General features: G+C 37.8%; 1 protein-coding gene across 3 annotated transcripts in view; it reads left to right on the top strand.

The window, feature by feature from the left end:
• The window catches only part of UBR1 (ubiquitin protein ligase E3 component n-recognin 1), a 133,396-nt gene extending 111,318 nt beyond the window's left edge, over positions 1-22,078 (top strand). For all 3 annotated transcript variants that reach the window (XM_076004287.1, XM_076004286.1, XM_020285980.2), the window contains 8 exons: positions 3,770-3,857; positions 5,966-6,099; positions 9,258-9,366; positions 11,317-11,373; positions 14,198-14,275; positions 18,548-18,718; positions 19,860-19,961; positions 21,799-22,078. In XM_076004287.1, the coding sequence (XP_075860402.1) occupies positions 3,770-3,857; positions 5,966-6,099; positions 9,258-9,366; positions 11,317-11,373; positions 14,198-14,275; positions 18,548-18,718; positions 19,860-19,961; positions 21,799-21,940 (881 nt within the window). In that variant the 3' untranslated portion in view covers positions 21,941-22,078. The remainder of the gene's footprint in view (positions 1-3,769; positions 3,858-5,965; positions 6,100-9,257; positions 9,367-11,316; positions 11,374-14,197; positions 14,276-18,547; positions 18,719-19,859; positions 19,962-21,798) is intronic.
• Positions 22,079-23,203: the final 1,125 nt, after the last annotated feature.

Here is a 23,203-nt window from a genome sequence, read left to right as displayed (position 1 = left end):
GCATGCGCCACCATGCCCGGCTAATTTTTTTCTATATATATTAGTTGGCCAATTAATCTCTTTCTATTTATAGTAGAGACGGGGCCTCGCTCTTGCTCAGGCTGGTTTAGAACTCCTGACCTCGAGCAATCCACCCGCCTCTGTCTCCCAGAGTGCCAGGATTATAGGCGTGAGCCACCACACCCAGCCAAGAAACTGATTACTTAAAAACACAATTACTTTAAAACACAATATTTTAACTGTACTTCCCAGTGGGATATATTCAGACAACAAAAGAACTCCCTCCCTCACCAAAAAAAAATCCTATATTGCATTTATATTAGTGGTACTAGTGATAATTAGTATGGTTATTTTGAAATTATTTTAGGTAATTTTTAGGACAAACCAAAGACTGTAAGTAATTAAGAAAAGAAAAGTAATTAAGAAAAGTTATTGAGAAAAGATTTTCAGTATAAGAGGGAAGAGACATAAGAGTAAAATCAGAAAAGTTAAATAAAAATCCCAGCAAGTTATTTTGTGGATATCAACAAACTGATCCTAAGGTTGACATGAGAGGCAAAAGACCCAGAATAGCCAACTGAGTATTGAAGAACAACAACACTGGAGGACCGACATTACCCAACCTCAAGAATTACTATAAAGCTACAGTAATAAAGACAGTGTATTGTTGACTAAAGAATAGACTAATAGATCAATGGAACAGAGTAAAGAGCCCATAAACAGACCCATATAAATATAGTCAAAGGAGCAAAGGCAATACAATGGAACAAAAATAGTCTTTTCCAAATGGTGCTGGAACAACTGCATATTCACATGCAACAAAATAAATCTAGACACAGACCCTAACACCCTTCACAAAAATTAAAACTCTTACAAGATAACATTGCAGAACACCTAGATGACCTTGGATATAGTGGTGACTTTTTAGGTATAAACCAAAGGCATAATTCATGAAAGAAATAATTGATAAGCTGGACTTCATTAAAATGAAAAACTTCTGCTCTGCAAAAGACAACATGAAGAGAATGAGAAGATAAGCCAGAGACTGGGAGAAAGTGTTTGCAAAAGACACCTCTGATAAATAAGGATTATTATCCAAAATATAGAAAGAACTCTTAACACTCAACAAAAAGAAAACAAACAATCCTATTAAAAAATAAGTAAAAGTCCAGGTGTGGTGGCTCATGCCTGTAATCCTAGCACTTTGGGAGGCTGAGGCAGAAGGATCGCTTGGGACCAGGAGATCAAGACTAGTTTGAGCAACAAAGGGAGATGCTGTCTCTACAAAAAACAGAAAAATCAGCTGGGTGTGCTGGTGCGATGGCACATGCCTGTGGTCCCAGCTACTTGGAAGGCTGAGGCAGGAGGATCACTTGAGCCCAAGAGTTTGAGGTTAAGTGAGCTGTGATGATGCCTCTGCACTTTAGCCCAGGCAAAAGAGTGAGACCCTGTCTCATAGACAGACAGACAGACAGACAGACAGACAGACAGACAGATAGATAGATAGATAGATAGATAAAGTAAGGGAGGCACAAAGGACCTGAACAGACACCTCACCTAAGAAGATATACAGATAGCAAGTAATCATGGAAAGATGTTCAACATCTATACGTCTTTAGGGAATTACAAATTAAAACAGCAATGACACGCCACTATACACCTATTAGAATGGCCAAAATTCAAAACACTAACAACACCAAGTGCTTGTAATGTGGAGCAATAGGAACTCTTATTTTTTGTTGATGGGAATGCAAAATGGTAGAGTCACTTTGGAAAACAGTTTGGCAATTTCTTACAAAACTAAATACACTCTTACCATATGATCCAGTACTCATGCTCCTTGGCATTTACTCAAATGAACTGAAAATATATGCCCACACAAAAACCTCTACAAGGATAGATACAGCCTTATTCATATTTGCCATAATTCATAATTGTGAAAACTTGGAAGCAGCCAAGATGACCTTTAATAGGTGAGTGAATAAAGAAACCTTGGTACTCCAGACAATGAAGTATTATTAAGTATTAAAAAGAAATGAGCTATGAAGCCATGAAAAGATAAAGAAAAAACTTAAATGCTTATTACTATTTGAAAGAAGGCAATCTGAAAAGGCTACAATACTGTATGAATTCAACTATATGAGAAGGCAAAACTATGAAGACAATAAAAAGAGTAGTGGTTGCCAGGGGTAGGGAAGGGGGAGGGATGAATAGGCATAGCACAGAGGATTTTTAAGGCAGTGAAACATTCTGTACAATTCTGCAGTGTGCATACATGTCATTATACATTTGTTCAAACCCGTAGAATGTACAACACCAAGAATGAATCCTAATGCAAACTATGGATTGGGGGTGATAATGATATGATTGATTATAACAAATGTACCACTCTGGTGCTGAATGTTGATAGTGGGAGAAGTTGTATGGTTATAGGAACAGAGGGTATGTGAGAACCTCTGTACTTTCTGCCCAATTTTACTGTAAACCTAAACTGCTCTAAAATAAAGTTTATTGATTAAAAATATCTTATTTCATGAGTGCATGCATTTGCAAACTCATCAGTTGGAGAACTTAATATTTGTGCATTTCATGGCATGTAAAATTTACCTTGAACCAGAAAAAAAATCATGTACAAATATTGAACTCTAACATTTGAATTTCCTCTGTTTTTTAAAACATATTTCCTAAAGAGATCTTATTTGGAAAATGAAAAGGAATAGCAATATTCATTCTAGATAAGATAAAATTACTCAGGGCAATTTTAATTGTGACCTTTCAGATAAATTAACGCATAAACAAAAGCATTTTTAAAACAATAGAGCACACTGCTCAAATGTGCTGTAACTATCTCTCACAGCAAACTGCGAAATAGACATTTTTATCTCCATTTTAATACAATAATACTGAAATTCAGAGAACTTAAGTGGCTTACCAGAGCCTAACTGTAAGTGGCAGAGTTGGCAATTGTTGGAAATGTTTAGTTAGGATGTTCCTTGTCAAGGATAGGTCAGTGGAGGAAAATGCCCTCACAAAGTTCTTTTTATGGGACTCTGAGCATGAAGGCAGGACAGCCACCAACTTCCCTATTTCTAGAAGTTGAATTTCTACCTGCTGGCTAAGCTTCGTAGGAACCCAGAGCAGAAAGATGACCACTAATTTATTACCCTGGTCATATTATAATGAAGTAGATATTAAATATCCATGTTTAGGAAGTAAATATTAAACATGCATGTTTAGTGATTCTGCCCTATTTGCTTCTTCAGCCCATGTACAGGTAAACAAAGTTTACCTAACAATATTTAGAATCAACTTTTGGTAGGGCACAGTGGCTCATGCCTGTAATCGTAGCACTTTGGGAGGCTGAGGCAGGAGAATTGCTTGAGGCCAGGAGTTTGAGACCAGCCTAAGCAAGAGTGAGACCCATCTCTACAAAAAATAGAAAAACTGGCATGGGCCTGTAGCCCCAGCTATTCAGGAGTCTGAGGCAGAAACATTGCTTGAGCCCAGGAGCTTGAGATTGTTGTGAGCTATAGTGATGGCTCTGAACCTTAGCCCACGCAACAGAGCAAGACCTTGTCTCAAAAAAAAAAAAAAAAAAAAAAAATCAACTATTTAGATATATTGAACTATATTAGAACTATTTAGATATAAAAAATCAACTATTCAGTTATATTAACATTGTTCATTATCTTGAAACCATGAAATTGAGTTGTAATTTGTAAACTGAAAAACAAATACATAAATTCATCTGGCAGAATTTCTTTTCTAGGCCTCCCCCTTGCTCAGGTTCAAGAAGACAGTGAAGAGGCTCGTTCTGCATCTTCTTTCTTTGCAGAAGTTTCTCAATATACAAGTGGGTGAGTAGCAGTCCATTAGTCCAATCCATTATTGTTTTAATAATTCCACATTTTGTTCAATTGTTTGGCAGCATAACTTTTGAATCATTTTAACTTCAATTTTAAAAAGTCAGTTAAGGGCTTTTAGCATGTGACTTTGCTGCAGGATAGGCTTCCAGTGAAGAAAACTTAATTTGATGATTTTACCTTGAAGTAAAAGGTAGTAGGTTGGAATAACAACTACCCACTTATTTGTTTCTGAGTCTAAAACAAATTTGACACATCTTTTACTCTTGTAAACTGATTTGGGAACTTAGGCAAAAGATGACAGAATTTTTAAAAATGACAGTAATTAGAATTTAAATGTAGAAAATAGGTTTATCCTTTTACAGCGACCCATACAATTGATGTGTTCAATGCACTTTACACATTTTTACAGCTGTTATAAGTAATGTGGCAAATATATTGACATTTATATTTTAATATGCATATAACATACATATAATATGTACATATATATTTGTATAATATATAATTGCATACATTATACATATACACATAACTAATATAATAAACATATGTATAAATAGGAGCATTTTGCTGAACATCTGCTGCTAAGTTCCCCTCATTTTCATCATCTTCACCAGGCTTTTTATTTTTTTTAAGTTAATAGACTTTCTTTTATAGAGCCACTTTAGGTTTATAGAAAAATTAAGCAGAAAGTGCTCCCTCCCCCCAACCAGTTTCCTCTATTATTAACATTTTGCATCAGGGTGGTACATTTCTTATGAGTGTTGGACCAATCTTGGTACATTATTATTAATTAAAATCCATAGTTTACTTTAGGTTTCACTCTTTGTGCTGTACCATTACAGTATCATACAGAATAATTCCATAGCCCTACAAATCACCAATCAATTTTAATACGTAAATCAGGGATGTGTTAATTTTTTTTAGCTAATTCAGTTGCTTTGGTTAATTATTGATAAATTTTTCTTTTCCACATTTCATTACAAAGGTTTTTAATCTCAAAAAAATTAAAGTTTTAGCAAGCTTTAAGTTTTATGTTGGATAATATATATATTTTTTTCTTTTTTTTTTTTGAGATAGTCTCTCACTCTGTTGCCAGGGCTAGAGTGTTGTGGCATCAGCCTAGCTCACAGCAACCTCAATCTCCTGGGCTCAAGCGATCCTCCTGCCTCAGCCTTCCTAGTAGCTGGGACTACAAGCACGTACCACCATGCCCGGCTAATTTTTTCTAAATATTTTTAGTTGGTCAGTTAATTTCTTTCTGTTTTTAGTAGAGACAGGGTCTCGCTCTTGCTCAGGCTGGTTTTGAACTCCTGACCTTGAACGATCCTCCCACCTGGGCCTCCCAGAGCTCTAGGATTACAGGCGTGAGCCACCACACCCGGCCTACTTTTTTTTCTTGAAGAGTGAAATTTCTTTAAAGTAGATTTTTTGGTTGCCTTTTATATTTGTTTTGCTTTATTTTTGATCTCCACCTAAGAACATGAAGAGAGTAATTTTGCCTTAGAAATCTACATAGTGGACCCAGGGCAGTGGCTCATGCCTGTAATCCTAGCACTTTGGAAGGCTGAGTTTGAGACTAGCCTGAGCAACATAGGTAAGACCTTGTCTCTACAAAAAAATTTAAAAATTAGTTAGGCATAGTGGTGTGCCTAAAGCACTAGCTACTCTGGAGGCTGAGGCAGGAGAATAGCTTGAGCCTAAGAGTTTGAGGTTGTAGTGATGATACCACTGTGCTGTAGCCCAAGCAACAGAATGAGACCCTGTCTCAAGTGAATGAATGAGTTCCCTACTCAGTAGACACCTGTCTACTCAAATACAAAGAAATCTCCGCTTGATTCGATCATTTGGTAGGTTTGCAAGACAATATAAAAAAAGAAAGATATCTACATAGTCAAAGATGCAAGATTTGTGGTTTTCTTTAGGAGATTTAAACACTGGAGCTATTAGCTAGTTAAATATTGTGTTTTAAATGTTTAAAAATTACATGGATAGTAAATCATTTAAAATGTTTATATTTTTGAAAGGGGATGTTTTAAAAATCTAGTGGTTTTAGTCTGATAAATATTCTGTTCTGTTCTGGAATTATTGTCTCATAGCTGCATTGGGTGTAGTATTCCTGGCTGGTATTTGTGGGTCTCCTTGAAGAATGGCATCACCCCTTTCCTTCGCTGTGCTGCATTGTTTTTCCACTATTTACTTGGGGTAACTCCACCTGAAGAACTGCTTACCAGTAAGTAGGAAAACGAAACCACAGAGTAGAAAATGGGAAACTTCTTTTGGTTTTACCTTTAAGATCAAGAATGCAAAGTTAGAGCAGGCAAAACCACTTCTCCACTCCCCATCTCTTTCATCTGTGTTCACGCCAAACATGTGCACCCCTGCCCTGGTGTAGGTTAAAGGTGAGGCCAAAAATCAGATAAGCCTCATAATCTGCACTACCTACTCTTGGCTCCTACCTATGTATAGTTGAAGTACTTGAGCTTATAAAATGTCTGCATGCAGAATATAACTGGATAGGATATATAAATAATTAGAAACTATACTGTATTATAATTAGAAATGGTTGTCTTTAGGGAAGAGAACTATTTGTCCAGGAGGGGGACTTTATTTGGTTATTTGGATTTTGAACATATGATTATATTAAGGAATTAAAATACTGCTGGTAAAGGCCTGCTGGAAGCAACCAAGGTCATGTAAATTTAAGTGCCAGATTTATTTTCTTTCTCATTTACTTGTCTCTACTTGTAGACCTAAGTAGAGAAAGCTTCCTGGTAGCTTCGTATGGGTAAAAATCAGAACATTTGTATGATTTTGGAAGAGTCATCAAAATTATTCAAATTCTTTCTTTTGTCCTTTTTAGAATAAACTGACCAGGTTACCTTTACTGGCTATCAGCTTCTTTATCTTGAACTCAGCTCAGTAGGGTTTATTTGATCTAGGTTTGTCATGGTTCTATTAATATATTTAGGTTATTAAGTGTGAAATGTCTGATTTCCTTAAGTACTAAGTTTGACAGTTGGTATCTCTGACATTTCATTTTGACACTTCTTGTTTTATGTTTATTGTGAAGGTACATCCTCAATCTTTCAAACACATGTTTTGGTTTATGATTATCTTTCAAATTTTTTTAGAGCAATTTTTGTGAAATCATGGATAAGTCAAAATTTCATGTTATTTTCCAATATGAGTTCCATCATGGAACCAATGCAGTGCAAACAGCTTGAAATATCAATGAAGTGTTTGGGAAGGATGTGGCTAATGAACACACAGTATGTGAATGGTTTGAGAAGTTCCATTCTGGTGGTTTTAATCTTGAAAATGAGCCACATGGACAACCAGAGACCAAGGTGGATAATAATGAGCTGAAAGCTGCAATGGAAGTAAATCCATCTCAGCCTATGCATGAATTAGCAGCAAGGTTGTTTTTTGTTTGTTTTGAGACAGAGTCTCACTCTGTTGCCCAGGCTAGAGTGCCGTGGTGTCAGCCTAGCTCACAGCAACCTCAAACTCCTGGGCTCAAGAGATCCTCCTGCTATAGCCTCCCAAGTAGCTGGGACTACAGGCATGACCCACTGTGCCTGGCTAATTTTTTCTATATATTTTTAGTTGGCCAATTAATTTCTTTCTATTTTTAGTACAGAGTCTTGCTCTTGCTCAGGCTGGTTTCGAACTCCTGACCTTGAGCGATCCTCCCGCCTCGGCCTCCCAGAGTGCTAGGATTACAGGCATGAGCCACCGCACCCGGCCAGCAGCAAGGTTTGACGTTACTATTCCAACAATATTGGACCATTTGAAACAAATGGGCAATGTAAAGAAGCTGGATAGATGGGTTCCATGTGAATTCAATGAGCATCAGAAGAGAAATCGTCTAGAAGCTTGCCTTTCTTTGCTGTCATGACATAAAGGCGAATCATTTCTATACTGTATTGTTACATGTGATGAAAAATGGGTTCTTTTTGATGATTTTAAGTGTTTGGCACAATGGTTGGATAAAGATGAAGTGCCAAAACACAGTCCAAAACCAAATATTCATCAAAAAAACTAATCTTGTCTGTTTGGTAGTCCAGCATTGGTATTATTCACCACAGCTTCATGAAACGTGGTCAACCAATTATAGCAGATATCTAATGCAACCAGTTGGATGAAATGATGAGGATGCTTGCAATTAAGCAGCCAAGATAGGTCAATAGAGACAGGCCAACCCTCTTGCAAGACAAAACTCAACCACATGTTGTACAAATAACACTGCTCAAACTATTATACAGAAACTGGACTTAGAAACTCTCTGTCATCCACCATTTTCACCAAACCTTGCAACAACTGACTACTACTTCTTCCAGGCTTTGGGTCACTTCTTGCAAGGAAAATTATTCAATTTTCAACAAGCTATGGAAAACACCTTTCGAGATTTCATCACTACTTGCTCTCTAGGCTTCTTCACTGCTGGCATAAACAAGCTACTGTTAAGATGGCAAAACTGTGTCGATAGTTTAGGTGCATACAAAACTGTGTCGATAGTTTAGGTGCATACTTTACATACTTTGAGTAATTGTACTGTTTCTTATTTGGGATATAATAAACTACATTTTTGATTTGAAATCAGACATTTCATATTTAATATCCTTAATATAAAATAGGATGCCACTTTCCAAGTAGTTGCCAGTACAGATGTGCTGTTTGCACACACACAACAATCACATATTTATCTATCTAGTAAGTTGCTACAGTACAACAGTGAATAAAATAAAATTCCTTTATTGGGAAGAGACCAAACATAAACAAACAGTAAATATATATGTTAATAATATAATGTAATGGTGATAAATGCACAAAGAAAAATAAAGCAGGTCATGGGAATAGAGCATACAGGGGACAAAGTGGGGAGCACTTTGAGATAGGTAGTCATGGGAGGCTTCACTGTGAGGAGACATTGAACAAAGAGCTACATAGATGGGTTTCAGCTGAAGGAAGAGTACTCTTAAGCAGAAGTAATAAATCCAAAGGCTTTGCTTGGCATAGTCAAAAAACAGCGAAGACATGAGTAAGGCTGAAGCCTAATGAACAGGGGGAGGGCCGCAGGAGATGAGGTCCAAGACGCAGGCAGGGACAGATCATGTAGGGCCTTCAGGCCATGATAAGGACTTTGTCTTTTATACTAAGTATGATGGTTAGACATTGGAGCCACCTGATCAGGAGGGTGACTCTATTAGATTTATGATTTAAAAGGATCACTGTGGATTATTTGCCACCGATGGTTTTATAGAGTACAAAATATACTCCATATATAGAGATTATAGAAATAAACATAAACAGTGAAGAAACTCTATTCAAATAGATAGACCAGGTAAGAATAATGAGCTTATTAAATGTGTTTTTATTCTCTTGCAGATTCTACAGAAGGAGAGTATAATGCACTCTGTAGCTATCTGTCTTTACCCACAAATTTGTTCCTGCTCTTCCAGGAGTATTGGGATACTGTAAGGCCCTTGCTCCAGAGGTACTATGGGGTAAAATGTCATTGTTGGGTTATTATACAGTTTGAAAATTTTAAATTACAATCACTTGCTAAGCTTTTAGATTGATTAACATTGATTGAAGGGGAGCAAGAGTATACGAGATTCCTAATTCATATTCATACACTTAAGGTGTGAGGATAAAACCGGCAGCTACAGACAGCTAGAATTTCTGTTTGCTTTGCCATTACAACCTTTCATTTTACTTATTTTCCTTCTCCACAGCTGGTTTCTCATCACAGTTTTAAATGGGGTTGGGCTGGGGAGAGAATGTTGCTAGCAGACATAAAGTCACAATTAAATATCAAAAGAATCCACATTGAAGCTGTGTCCAAAATAGGAGCACATCTACATGGTAGCATGCATCTCAGGAGCGTGACTGAGGAGAGAAGGAAGGTCATTTGGTCGAGCAAAGATGTATCAGCTAAACTTCACAGAGAGAATTGTGTCTTTCTTTCAGAAAAACTTTCTACACCATTATTTACCGGCCCTCCTGTTCGTTGTCAATCTTCCTAAGGAGACCTCTAGTCTCCTTATCCTATCTTTGCCTGCACTATTTTCCATCATTTTTATAACCACTTCTCACTGTGTTACTCTTACCTGATTTCCCTCAAGATTTCCTTTAGTTTCCATGCTTTTCTGTCTTTTTCTTTCTCCTTTTTCTTTAATCTTTTTCTCTTCATGCCCAGGTCAGGATTTGTGTGAATGTCGGCCTCTGTCTCCTGCCACCCTTCTTGTGCATTAGGTTCTCTGTGTTAGATTCCTTGCTTCCTCATTTCTCATGTGGTATTCTGATCTCTAGTGTGATCAAAATGAATTGTTTTTAAAAATGTAATATTAGGCCGGGCGCTGTGGCTCACGCCTGTAATCCTAGCTCTTGGGAGGCCGAGGCGGGCGGATTGCTCAAGGTCAGGATTTCAAAACCAGCCTGAGCAAGAGCGAGACCCCGTCTCTACTATAAATAGAAAGAAATTAATTGGCCAACTGATATATATATATAAAAAATTAGCCGGGCATGGTGGCGCATGCCTGTAGTCCCAGCTACTCGGGAGGCTGAGGCAGAAGGATCACTCGAGCCCAGGAGTTTGAGGTTGCTGTGAGCTAGGCTGACGCCACGGCACTCACTCTAGCCTGGACAACAAAGCGAGACTCTGTCTCAAAAAAAAAAAAAAAAAAAGTAATATTATCCTTGTGTTGAGTACAATCATGGTAGGTTGTACTAATTTTGCTTTTATATTCTTGAAGTAGGTAAGTTCTGAACTTGTTATTCTAGTTTAATCAGAAAGTCCTTGCTTTTTGTACCCTTCCTGGCCCGGCTTTCCTCACAATCTTTCCTCATCTGTCTCTACTTTGTATTATAGGGGACTGGCTTCTGCCTAGGATCAGCCAGTGGGAGGCACTTGCGGGATTTGGAGGCTGAAGAACAAGAGCCAAGCCTGAGTATTCAAGCTACCTCTCTCTGCCTTACGGGGCATCTCTGGTAGTGGTTGTAACTCTTCTCTGGCTCCAGTATCCCGCTGGTGACCCTAGCCCCTGGGCACCAATAATATCATTGTTTCCTTTTGTTCTTCCAGCCTGGGGCAATGGTAATCTTTAAATTGCCTTTCTGTCTCATGGTTGGCTTCTCAGCCCCTCTATCACTTTTTTTGCCACTGCCTGGGAAATTCCCTCTCCTTTAAATACTTAGACTGGTTTCTGGTTTTTTTTATAAGAACGATAAAAATTAAAAAAATTAGTAAGAGAGGGAAAAAATAAGTAGACACAAAAAAGAAAGGGAGGAAGAAAGGGAGAAGAAAAGGGGCCAAATGTAAGATAAATATATAAGGGGAACACAGAAAGAAAGGACAGAAATAATTGGAGAGAATGGCTCATTCCAAATATGCTGAAGCTGGGTAATCTAATCTGTTTGCTTTTTCTCTTGGCTTCACCTACAGGTGGTGCACAGATCCTGCCTTACTAAACTGTTTGAAGCAAAAAAGCACTGTGGTCAGGTTAGTTTTACTACTTAATTCTTTTACCCCCATCCATAAATCATGTTTCCTAAAGTAATTGGTTTGCTCAGCATGCTTTCTAGCTTGCCATCTTCATTCTCACTCAGCACGTTTCTGTTAGGTCTTTGCCAGAAATCACATTCTTCACACAATTCTTTTCTTCTTAGAGTGGCTGTCCTTTGCCTCATAAGTTGTTAGAAGCTCCTGTCTCCTCTTTAGAGAATCCCCCTTCAGAAGGTGTATGCCTATCAAAAGGCAGAGGAGGGCTGGGTGTGGTGGCTCATGCCTATAATCCCAGCACTTTGGGAGGCTGAGATGGGAGGATTGCTTGAGGCCAGGAGTTCAAGACTACAGTGAGCTATGATCGCACCACTGCACTCCAGCTTGGGCAACAGAGCAAAACCCTGTCTCTTATTTAAAAAAGAAAGAGGCAAAGAAAGAGGTGGCATCCTAGAGCTGCTAGTAGTATATTAAAATCAGAGGGCAGTGGTGTATGGTATTTCTGTAAACCACTTTTTTCTGAGAATAAAGCTAACCTATAAATAGAGGTATAACCCCCCTTCCCTTCTTATGTTTATACTTAGAAACTACTCTAAAAAACTTTCTTCAGCTTTCCTATCTCCCTTAAGTTATAGCTCTGTAAAAATCTACCTCTTCTTTCAATACCAGTTTAAATGACACCTCCATGAGGCCTACCCTAATATATCCTCTCTCATATGTGTGTGGGCATGCGTGTGTGTGCATGTGTACCTGCCAGCACCCTGAATTACTAAACAGTAAACTCAGCAAGGGTAAGAACTGCATGCTCATCTTCTTTGTATCCCCACCAGGGCCTGGCTTGTGTTGTGCACAGTGTCCAATGTTTATTCAGATCAAACTGCATCGATAAATTCCCAAGCAGAAGAATTGACCCCCAGCTTTCAGTACCAACACTATACCATTTTTCTATGGGTAAAGCAAACATTGTGAGACAATGTACATTTGCCTTCTTTTCTCATCTTTTCTCACCCCTTAAACTCCTTTCTCCTCTACCATAAACATGCATATGCTGCTTTCCCTTGTTATCTGGCTTTAGTTCTTTAGTGACAACAGATCCAGTCCTTGTGCTCAGATGCAGCAGTGTTTACATCGCCAAGAAAAGAAGGATCTCAGAATAGAGAGAAAATAAAAGTTTAAGATACAAGTGCATATTTTTGGACTATTAATCTTGCACAGTTTTTCCTTTATTTCAAATATTTTATTTCAGTTTATCCTGTATTTCAAGTCACCTTTTAGATCTTTTTCCCCAGCATGGTACTAGAATACTGTGGGAAATTTAAAAGAGGTAGCACATACCTCTCTTTTTTGGTCATGAGTAATTTATAATCTAGTTATGAACACAAAACTCAAGATATTATAAAATAAAGTATAATAATGTATGGAATATACCATTAATGCTATAGAAATATCAAGAGGAAAAGATCCTTAATGAAGCCAGGTTGGTATTAGAGGAGATAATTTTTAGCTGAATATAGAAAGAATTATAGAATTTAAGCTGGGCACAGTAGTACACACCTATAGTCCTACTTACTCAGGAGTCTAAGGTGAGAGGATCACTTAAGCTTAGGAGTTAAAAGCTAGCCTGGGGCCGGGCGCGGTGGCTCACGCCTGTAATCCTAGCTTTCTGGGAGGCCGAGGCGGGCGGATTGCTCGAGGTCAGGAGTTCGAAACCAGCCTGAGCAAGAGCGAGACCTCGTCTCTATTATAAATAGAAAGAAATTAATTGGCCAACTAATATATATAGAAAAAATTAGCCGGGCATGGTGGCGCATGCCTGTAGTCCCAGCCACTTGGGAGGCTGAGGCAGAAGGATTGCTTGAGCCCAGGAGTTTGAGGTTGCTGTGAGCTAGGCTGATGCCACGGCACTCACTCTAGCCTGGGCAACAAAGTGAGACTCTGTCTCAAAAAAAAAAAAAAAAGCTAGCCTGGGCAACATATCGAGACCCCTGTCTGCATTAAAAAAAAAAGTATGAGTTTGTTCAATAAATGATATGGTTGCCCTAAATACAGACAACTGTATTGAAGATAAAGAAAAGAATTATAAGATTTAAATTGATTGGGGTTTAAGGAAAGAATTTTCTGTTATTCAGATGATCTTCCCCAAAGCATACAAACAAGGCTTTTATCATATCTACTATGGTGGGAATGAATAACATTTGCTAGTATGTGTATTAAGTACTAAGTATATTATGTTTCACTTCAACATCTCATTTAGTCCTCAACAGCTCTCTGAGTTTGAGTCCTTAATGCTAATATTCATATTAACATTTCTTTAATTAGTATGAGCCTTTAAATTGATAAGTTCATTTAATTTAATATATCCCTTTTTTTTCCTCCTGAGAACCTGTTATTAAATTAATGCTGTGCCCATGATTAGAGTATAATATATTTATCCCTTGTTTACAATGAGGACGTACAGGCGTAGGTTCAGAAATTCGTCAAGTGTCAGAGAATTTAGGATTTGTAACCAGGTCTATTTCAAAGGCTGTGTTCTTGCCCTCTACTTTATGTTACCTTCCTAGACAGTATGGAAATCTAGCTAGAACAGTTTAGTCATAGGAAATAGCAGGAATTAAGTTTGGAAAGGAAACCAGCTGTTGAAAGATTTGGAATTCTAGGCTGAGAAGTTTAAATTTAATCTAGTCAACAGTGGGAATTACTTTGGATTGCAAATACGGATCCTTTTGTTATTTTTAAACCATTCTTCCTTCTATCACCTTGGTCAATATTTGATCTGGGCTTATTTACTTCAAAAATATAATTGCCTTTTAAATTTCATTTCTAGGTACCCTAGAAAAAGAAATAGTTTGATAGAGCTTCCTGATGACTATAGTTGCCTCCTAAATCAAGCTTCTCATTTCAGGTAAGAAGAGTGGGGGTGTGTGTGTAATTTTAAATCTGTTTCTGAGCTCATAATTGGTATATACCACCACTAACAAATTTACTTTTTTAAAAATGACCACTGAGCATCTTTTTGACTGTGATTGTCAATTTTTTTAATTGAGGTGATTTAGTAATAAATTAAATCCATATAACATATAATAATAACCATGTTCAACTTAGTGGCATTTAGTGTCTTCACAATGTTGTGCAACCACCACCTCTCTAGGTTCAAAACTTTTTCATTACCCTGGTGAAACACCAATCACTTCCCATTTCCCTCATCCACTATCCACTGATAACTTGCAGTCCTACTTTCTGTCTCCATGGATTTGCCTATTCCAGACATATGAAAGGAATCATACAAGATGCAACCTTTTGTTTCTGGTTTCTTTCACTTAGCATGTTTTCGAGGTTTACCCAAGTTGTAGCATATATCAATACTTTGTTCCCACGAGCAATGTATGAGGGCTCCTATTTCTTCACATCCTTACCACCCCTCAGTGAACCTAGACACACAACCCCAGTTACTGGAGGACAAAGTCTGTATTGTCCACCTTGTCATAAGCAAGCCACACCAGGAAAACGAGCCACCATCCCCACATGGGCTTGGGAAATAGAAGATGGTAGTCACTGCACAAAATGCCAGAACTCACCAAAATTTACCAGCTTCTCCCTTTATCAAGTACCCTGCTGGATGCTGTAAGTATTTGGTAAGACTCTAGTGTTCCAGAATAGTTGCTTCAGACAGTTTTTGCCAGTTCAACAGTTGTTTCGTTACAACAATTTCTGGGGCTCCCTACCCTTGCATCTTCTGTGATGGCATTCCTCAATCTTTTTAAGCCACAAGAACCCTTTTTTCCAAATAAAATCTTATGTGGAAGTTCATTATAACAGCAAAACAGATAATGGCATTGTGACTTAGGTTCAACCCTGGATCCTTGGAGTGGCATACACCCCCCTTGGCTTTTTTGCCATCATTCCTCTCTCCCACCTTAATCAGAACCACTCTAAAGCAGTGGTTCTCACACTTTGTTTTTATTTCCCTCACCCTTTACACTGATTATTTCAAGTGGAAAAAGAATTGGATGATTGCAAAGACTGGTGAGAAACAAAATAAACAAGTTACTATATACTGATTAGTACTTATTACTGACATCATATGTGAATTACCTGTGAGTTACTTTTATAAGATTAGAACATAAGCTTAAACATGTTTCTATATGATTAGATAATATTCTATAAAGTTAAAAATAATTTTTATTGTATTTACATTACTGTAAAATGATGTAAGTTATTTGAATAGCATAAATTAATGACCAGCACACCACCAAAGAGATGTCACTGAATGGAGGAATTATAGTTATTGGGGTGTGAATAGCTCGTATTTGAATCATAGTGCATCATGTCTTGAAAATAATAAGCCGAAACTTCTATTGATGCAATTATGTATCCTGGACACTCAGGTGGCAACACATCACCTCCCATAGCAAACAAATCACCTTGATAATGATGACATGAAACTAGTAGTACTTGTAATTAGAAGACAAGAACCTCAGAAGACTGAAAATGAAAGCCTATTCAAGACTTTAATGATTATTTACTGATGATAAAGCATCCTTTTTCCAAATTGAAGGAATTCCAAGGCTCAGGAGTTTTATAATGTTACTAAGCATTGTGAAGTGGCCAGACTTAGTAAGACACTTAAATTAGAGCTCTCAAACACAAATAACTCTTACATTTTGTTTTAAGGTTACCAGTTAGTAACCCTATTTAACTGCCTTGGTGTAGTAATCCTTAGTCATATGTTAAATAACTTGCTATCATTTAAAGGAAACAGAGAAAAAGATTATATTTAGGATCACTTTGAGATCTTGAAGAACCTCTCTTTGGCTCACTCTGAGAATCACTGCCCTGCAGAATGACTAAGGAAATTTTCTTCTTTAGTTATAACCATTGGTTTAAGCCGTGAAGCCAGGGGTGTCTGACTGGCTCAGTAGAGGTTTGAGTAGCTTACACTCCAGCCTGTGTTACCAGCTAAAATTGAATTTAATATTCTTGCCCCATTTCTAGGCAGCCTATTAAAAGAATGGTTGAGTCACTTTACCCTTCAGCTTTCAAAAAATTAGTTTGGTAATTTCAAAGATTGTATCCAGTTCTAAATTCAGTGATTCTCCTAATCTTAGAGCTGCATTGCCACCACAGAAGCCTAGTGAGTTAAGTATTGTCTTCCAGGCATTAAAGAGTGTCAGGTTTTTGGCACCTAGGGGGATCTGAGAAGAGTGTTAGTGTTTAATCACAGTGAAGATCCCTCTGTATGATATTACTACTCACCAGTTTCATATAAAAATAAAGATAAGTTTTAGGTCTCTTTCATTTTTAGTGTCACCACCAGTTTTCATTAAGACTGAACCATCTCTGATGTTGGAGAGTGGCTGATCAATTACAATACTTTAGGCACCTTCCCCCCTTTTCCTCTGTTGGATGGCTAGTGACTCAGACTCAGCCATCCTGCACTAAAGGTGAAAGATAATATTGGCTTTATTCAAAAAGGGTTATAAATATGTTCTGGTACAACCACCTGGAAGTATAAATATCCCCCCTCATCTATAGGAAGCAGGAATGGAATGCCTCTGCATAGATGCCCTCTGCTCTATGTAGACAGTGGTGATGTGGTTTGTTTTTATTTGTTTGTTGGTTTTATCTTGACTGAGAAACTGGGGATCAGAGAATAAACTTTCAATACCCCATTGGAGGTCTGGGCACAGTGGCTCATGCCTGTAATCCTAGCACTCTGGGAGGCCAAAGTGGGAAGGTCGCTCAAAGTCAGGAGTTCGAAACCAGCCCGAGCAAGAGGGAGACCCCGTCTCTACTAAAAATAGAAAGAAATAAATTGACCAACTAAAACTATGTAGAAAAAATTAGCCAGGCATGGTGGTGCATGCCTGTAGTCCCAGCTGCTCAGGAGGCAGAGGGATTGCCTGAGACAGAAGGATTGCTTGAGCCCAGGAGTTTGAGGTTGCTGTGAGCTAGCTTGACGCCATAGCACCCTAGCCAGGGCAACAGATTGAGACTCTGTCTCAAATAAAAATCCTATTGGAGATTCTGATGTTCTTTATTCTGACCCCAATGTGGGCCTAGTTGGATCTCTCCTCTGGTTGCATTTACTTTTTACTGCCCAAATTTAGGAATTCTTCATGTTTACCATTGTGTTCATTATACAGCAGAGATAGGAGGAGCATGGAAAGCTCTTTTTAAAAGATAATCATTGTTCTCCTTTGGGGTGCAATATAGCAAGCCTCCAGCATACACTGTGTAGAGTGGTCAGATCTCAAAGTACTGTAACTTGGTTCAAGCACGTCAACTCTGTCACTTTTTCCTTCCTAAAACTTGCTATGATTCCTAGGTAGAAGAGTGGGCCAACTCAAAGGCTACAATCTCTCATTTCAACCCTAAAGATGTGAATATTTCAAAGAAATGGGGGGAAAATATGTTTGGACCCTTACTACAAAATGTTATTTTCCTTTTTTTTTTTTTTTTTTTTTGAGATAGGATCTTCCCTGTAACCTGGGCTAGAGTGTAGTGGCATCATCATAGCTCTGTATATCCTCAAATTCCAGTGCTCAAGTGATCCTCCTGCCTCAGCCTCCTGAGTAGCTGGGACTATAGGCACACACACCATGCCCAGCTAATTTTTCTATGTTTTCTTAGAGACAGGGTCTCACTATGTTGCTCAGGCTAGTGTCAAACTCCTTGCCTCAAGCAGTCCTCATACCTCAGCCTCCCAAAGTGCTAGAATTATAGGCATGAGCCACTGTGTCTGGCCAATATTTTCTTTTAAACAGTTGCATACCTCCAAGATCATACTCCTTCAGCATTGAAGACACAAGCTTGACTAAAGCAATGCAGGTGAGGGAGTTAGTTGGCTGTAAATTGGGCGTGTTAGATGACGACTGGATTCTTTAAATGAATCTCAATCTCAAGGTATATTTAATCACTGTACTTTCTGAGAATTATCAGGACAACATATATGCAATAATAGATTTTCTTACTATGCATTAATCAGAAGAGTTTTCATTAAGTCCTTTTATGGGGCAGTATTAAAGAGGAATCATCTAATTAGATGTTTCCTTATGTTTTTGAGCTTTCTTTGCTGGAAATGGGCCAGTGAAAAAAATATGCTTCATTGCTAACTAGATATATGGTGCTTTTTCTGGTTTTTTCCCCCATATTGAATGTTTTCTTCTCTTTTGAGGTGCCCGCGGTCTGCAGATGATGAGCGAAAGCATCCTGTCCTCTGTCTTTTTTGTGGGGCCATACTGTGTTCTCAGAACATTTGCTGCCAAGAAATTGTGAATGGGGAAGAGGTCGGAGCTTGCATTTTTCATGCACTTCACTGTGGAGCTGGAGTCTGCATTTTCCTAAAGTGAGTTAGGAATGTTCTAGAAGCTTTATAATGATCTGGATCCAATCTGGAGGCCATTTTGGTAGGTAGGAGAGTGTGTTGATAGGAAATGATGGATCAGAAGTTAGAGCATAAACCTGCGTTTGAGAAGATATTACAGAAGAAGTACTAAAAAAAGAAAATTCTATTTACATTTCCATTATTTGTGATAAATCTTAAACAAATAGGAAGTACCTGTAAATTATTACTTTATGCTGTCCTTTCAATGTCTTCATCTCCTCTATCAACCTGTTTCTCCTTGTCTTTCAGCAAAAGATCAAGAGTAAAACAATAGTCACTTATATTTATGAAAGAAGTGTGTAAGTTTCCCAAGATACAGAAATAAAATTAAAAGTGGATGTCTTTCCATTCTTTCCATGTAATACAATTTCTGTTCTATAAACCCAAATATCTTACTAACTATGGGATACATAATCATTACTCATAGCCATCTTTTGAACCAAGGGGAAAGAATGCATGGAAGCCAAACCCAAATGCCTATTTTCAGGGAACTCACAGCGAGTAAACCCACTACCTATCCCAACATTTTATTTTATAGTTTCTCTCTGTAGAACTTACTCTCTTGTACACAGGTACACAAACATTTTTTGTCTCCACTTATCTGTTGTAAGAGTCTCAAGTGCCTTCAAGGTGGCAGTGGTTCTTTTTAATCTGCACTGTTGGAGGCTGGCTCTAGCCAGAAAAGCCTTTGCACTTCCCTAGTTGACATTTTCAGACTGGCTTCAGATTACTGGACTAGAAAATGTGATTCTGTTCTTCTGTGAGTTTTCCCTACTCATCCCCCCTCAGATTGTAAGTCAGGAAATAGAATAGAAACAATCCCAGCCACCATTTTCTAGGGTGTCTGTGGCTCATGTAGGACAGCCTCCTCCCTCCCTTTAATATATTCAGTCAGTATAGCTTCAATAAAAATAGCAATGTTTGTTTGTTCTGTTTTATTTAGATAAAATACAATTTAGTCTATTGGTCTATATTTATATTGTCTTTATGCTGAATTCCTAACAGATATTGGCCATACCTTTTCTCTAGATTAACTTTGATGTAGTGCCTATCATTTGTACAAATGCACTTAATCATATTTCCTGTTGGTTTTGTCCTTCAGAATCAGAGAATGCAGAGTGGTCCTGGTGGAAGGTAAAGCCAGAGGCTGTGCCTATCCAGCTCCTTACTTGGATGAATATGGAGAAACAGACCCTGGCCTAAAGTAAGATTTTCTTTTAATAGGAAAGTTTCAATCAGTTCTCTTTTTATAGTGTTCATTTTTTATTTTAGTCACATTGTATATGGATGGTAACAGTTCTTTAAACACAAAAGCTAATGCTATATATTGAGAGCTCTTTTTAAATAGCTTCAAATTTAAATTATTAAATATGATGCCATCCTAAATATAGCACATAATTTTCCACAACTGTGTGCTTCTCCAAAATTTGAAGGTAATATTTCTCCAACATTTTTAGAGATACCAACCATCCTAATGTTTGAATGTTCTGTAATTTTAATCAACCTTTCTTCAGAATTACTTAAAAGGTTTGACACTGCTATATAAAAGAAAGAAATTTGTCCAGTGTTGGAGTTTGGTTTAGAGTAGATATTCATTGTTTTCGGTTGCAATACATGAAACTTTTTATTAGCCAGTTATATCTGCCTTCTTTGCTTTGAACATTAGCAAGATATTTAGAATCCTTAATTTTTCTGTGTCCTTCAGTGATAGGAACTGGGGTCCAACTGATGGGAGGTATGAGAATGAGGAGGTATAGCCACTTTAATAATGATTCCAAAAGTACATAGAGATAAGATCAGATCCCCTTACAATGAACTTTTTGTGTAATTGAAATTTTATTCTTGTGAAATATTTCTCAGAATGAATAGACTCACTAGATGGGGCTTGGGATTTCTTTGATCTTACCGAGATTTGTTTTTATTGTGACAGCATTTGACCTGTCTTTAGGTTTAGGGAGAAAAATCTGAGTGGTAAAAGAAGGTAATGACTGAGGATAATCTGAGTTATTCCAGAAAGAAACAAAGAAGCAGAACTTTAAAAATAATTAGGCAATTTGAAAGCTCCCAACCAGTTGAGACACTTAAATGCTTCAGGGAATGGGGATCTCACAGTTCTTCACTATTGGCAACAGCCAAACTTTACTTATCTTGGATTAGCTGTTATGCAGTGTTATAAAATGTGCAACCCTAGAATTGAAGTATGGCTATTTTATTTAAATATTTGCTAATCACCAGCAATATTTTTGAGACAGAGTCTTGCTCTGTTGACCGGGCTAGAGTGCCGTGGCATCAGCCTAGCTCACAGCAACCTCAAACTCCTGGCCTCAAGCAATCCTTCTGCCTCAGCCTCCCAAGTAGCTGGGACTACAGGCATGCGCCACCATGCCCGGCTAATTTTTTTCTATATATTTTTAGTTGGCCAATTAATTTCTTTCTATTTTTTAGTAGAGACAGGGTCTCGCTCTTGCTCAGACTGGTTTTGAACTCCTGACCTCGAGCAATCCACCCACCTTGGCTTCTCAGAGTGCTAGGATTATAGGCATGAGCCACCGCGCCCGGCCAATATTTTTGTATCATATGGACAATTATAACCAAATATTTCTGAGGAGCAAATTATAAGTTTAGGGCTTAGTGTTATACCTCAGACCTAACCTCTACTGTGCAAAGATCATAAATTGAAGCTGGATAAACTATATGAGGCCAAAAAGCCACTAAAGCCCCATTCAGGCCAACCACCCAAAAAAGAATAGTGCTGCTTCAAGTTATAAACCTCAGTGGTCATTTAAATGAGGTTCCATAATGTCCATGGTATACTTGACCTATTTTATAAATAGTTAAGGAGTAAATTTCTGCTTTATTAGCTAAGTAACCTATCAAGTTCTCAGTGATCAATGACGAAGGGAGAATATCCCTTATTAAACCTTGTCCCAGTGGGTCTTCTGAGCTCCAAAGCATCTCAAGAGTGCATGCTAATTCAGACTATAAAGATGTGGCAGTTATTTGATTCAAACTTACATTTTTTTTTTTTTCCTCCCCTGAAGGAGGGGCAATCCCCTTCATTTATCTCGTGAGCGGTATCGGAAGCTCCATTTGGTCTGGCAGCAACACTGCATTATAGAAGAGATTGCTAGGAGCCAGGAAACTAATCAGATGTTATTTGGATTCAACTGGCAGTTATTATGAGCTCCAACTCTGCCTCAAGACAATCACGAATGACGACAGTAATAAAGACTGACTCAAAATTACAGAGAACTTTCTGAGGGCTGGGGAAGTGTTGGAGGGTCTTTTGCTCCATGTCCAGATTCACGTACATCAATAAAATATTCCTTAATGGAGTATTGCTTTCAATTAGCAAACATATGCTTCAAGGGAAAAAAGAACGTAGATTAATCTGTTTTATGTTCAAGTACACTGAAGAAGTGCTTGTTCACCCCAAGTGTCTGATTCTGCTAATATTTCCAGGAAACTCATTCCCCTTCATAATTTGTCCCATTCCATTTCATTTCATCCACCTGGCAAATGAAGTCACATCAAACAGTTATGGACATTTTTATATGTTGGTTAACTCTTCTCCAACTTTATATTTGGTGTTTTCCCATAAGTTTAGTTCAGCTAACATTGGATCACTGACAAGATTCTAATAATCTGTGATAGTCTCCCTTGCAGCTAAAGAGAAGTTACAGAAACCATGCAGTATCTTCAATTAAGAAAGATTTCCAAAAAAATAAAATGTTTTATTATTCTCTTTTAAGGAAGTACCCTTAATGCATCACCTGGTGCTGTAGCCACGAATTAAACAATCTGTATATGGCCAGAGTGCGATTTCTGCCAATATGGAAAGCTTTTTTTTCCCACTGTGGATCTCAAAAAGAGTTAGGATAATGTATTCATTATTTATTCCTGATGGTACAAAGAGCCTGTAATCCTAACTCCTTGCTACAATAGCTTTGTTGAGTTTTGAAGTTGTTCTTCACATTTTCAAAAGATAAGTTTCTATAATGAGATCACTTATCTTGATTGTGGCACCATCCTATTTGACTCTCAGAAACCTGTTGCAGTTCTGATGTAAAATATTTGTAGAAAGAGGGTGAGAAAATTCTTCCAATGAATGGAGCATGACAACTGTAAATTAGAATAGTGAGATTGAAGGCAATTCTGCAACCTTCTGTCTTCGTAAAAGACAAATCCTTGGTGTTATCTGTGTGCAAACTTTTTCAAACCACCAAAAAGCTCTGTGATCGATAATCTGTGTCCTCTTAAAACATACTGTGGTTGAGCCATCTTGTTTATAAGTAATAGAGCTCCCCCAAATCTGTGTACAGACTTTTTGGTTCTTGGCTTTAATATCTTATATCAAGAACTTGTGATATAAAACAGCAGACAGAGGATAAATTGAAACCTTTCATTTTAGCTTCTGTTGTCTTTGGGGTAATGTTAAGAGTTTGA

The sequence above is a fragment of the Microcebus murinus genome, chromosome 6, assembly GCF_040939455.1.
Source record: "Microcebus murinus isolate Inina chromosome 6, M.murinus_Inina_mat1.0, whole genome shotgun sequence".
NCBI lineage: Eukaryota > Metazoa > Chordata > Mammalia > Primates > Cheirogaleidae > Microcebus > Microcebus murinus.
This window is presented reverse-complemented; position numbering and strand designations above follow the sequence as displayed.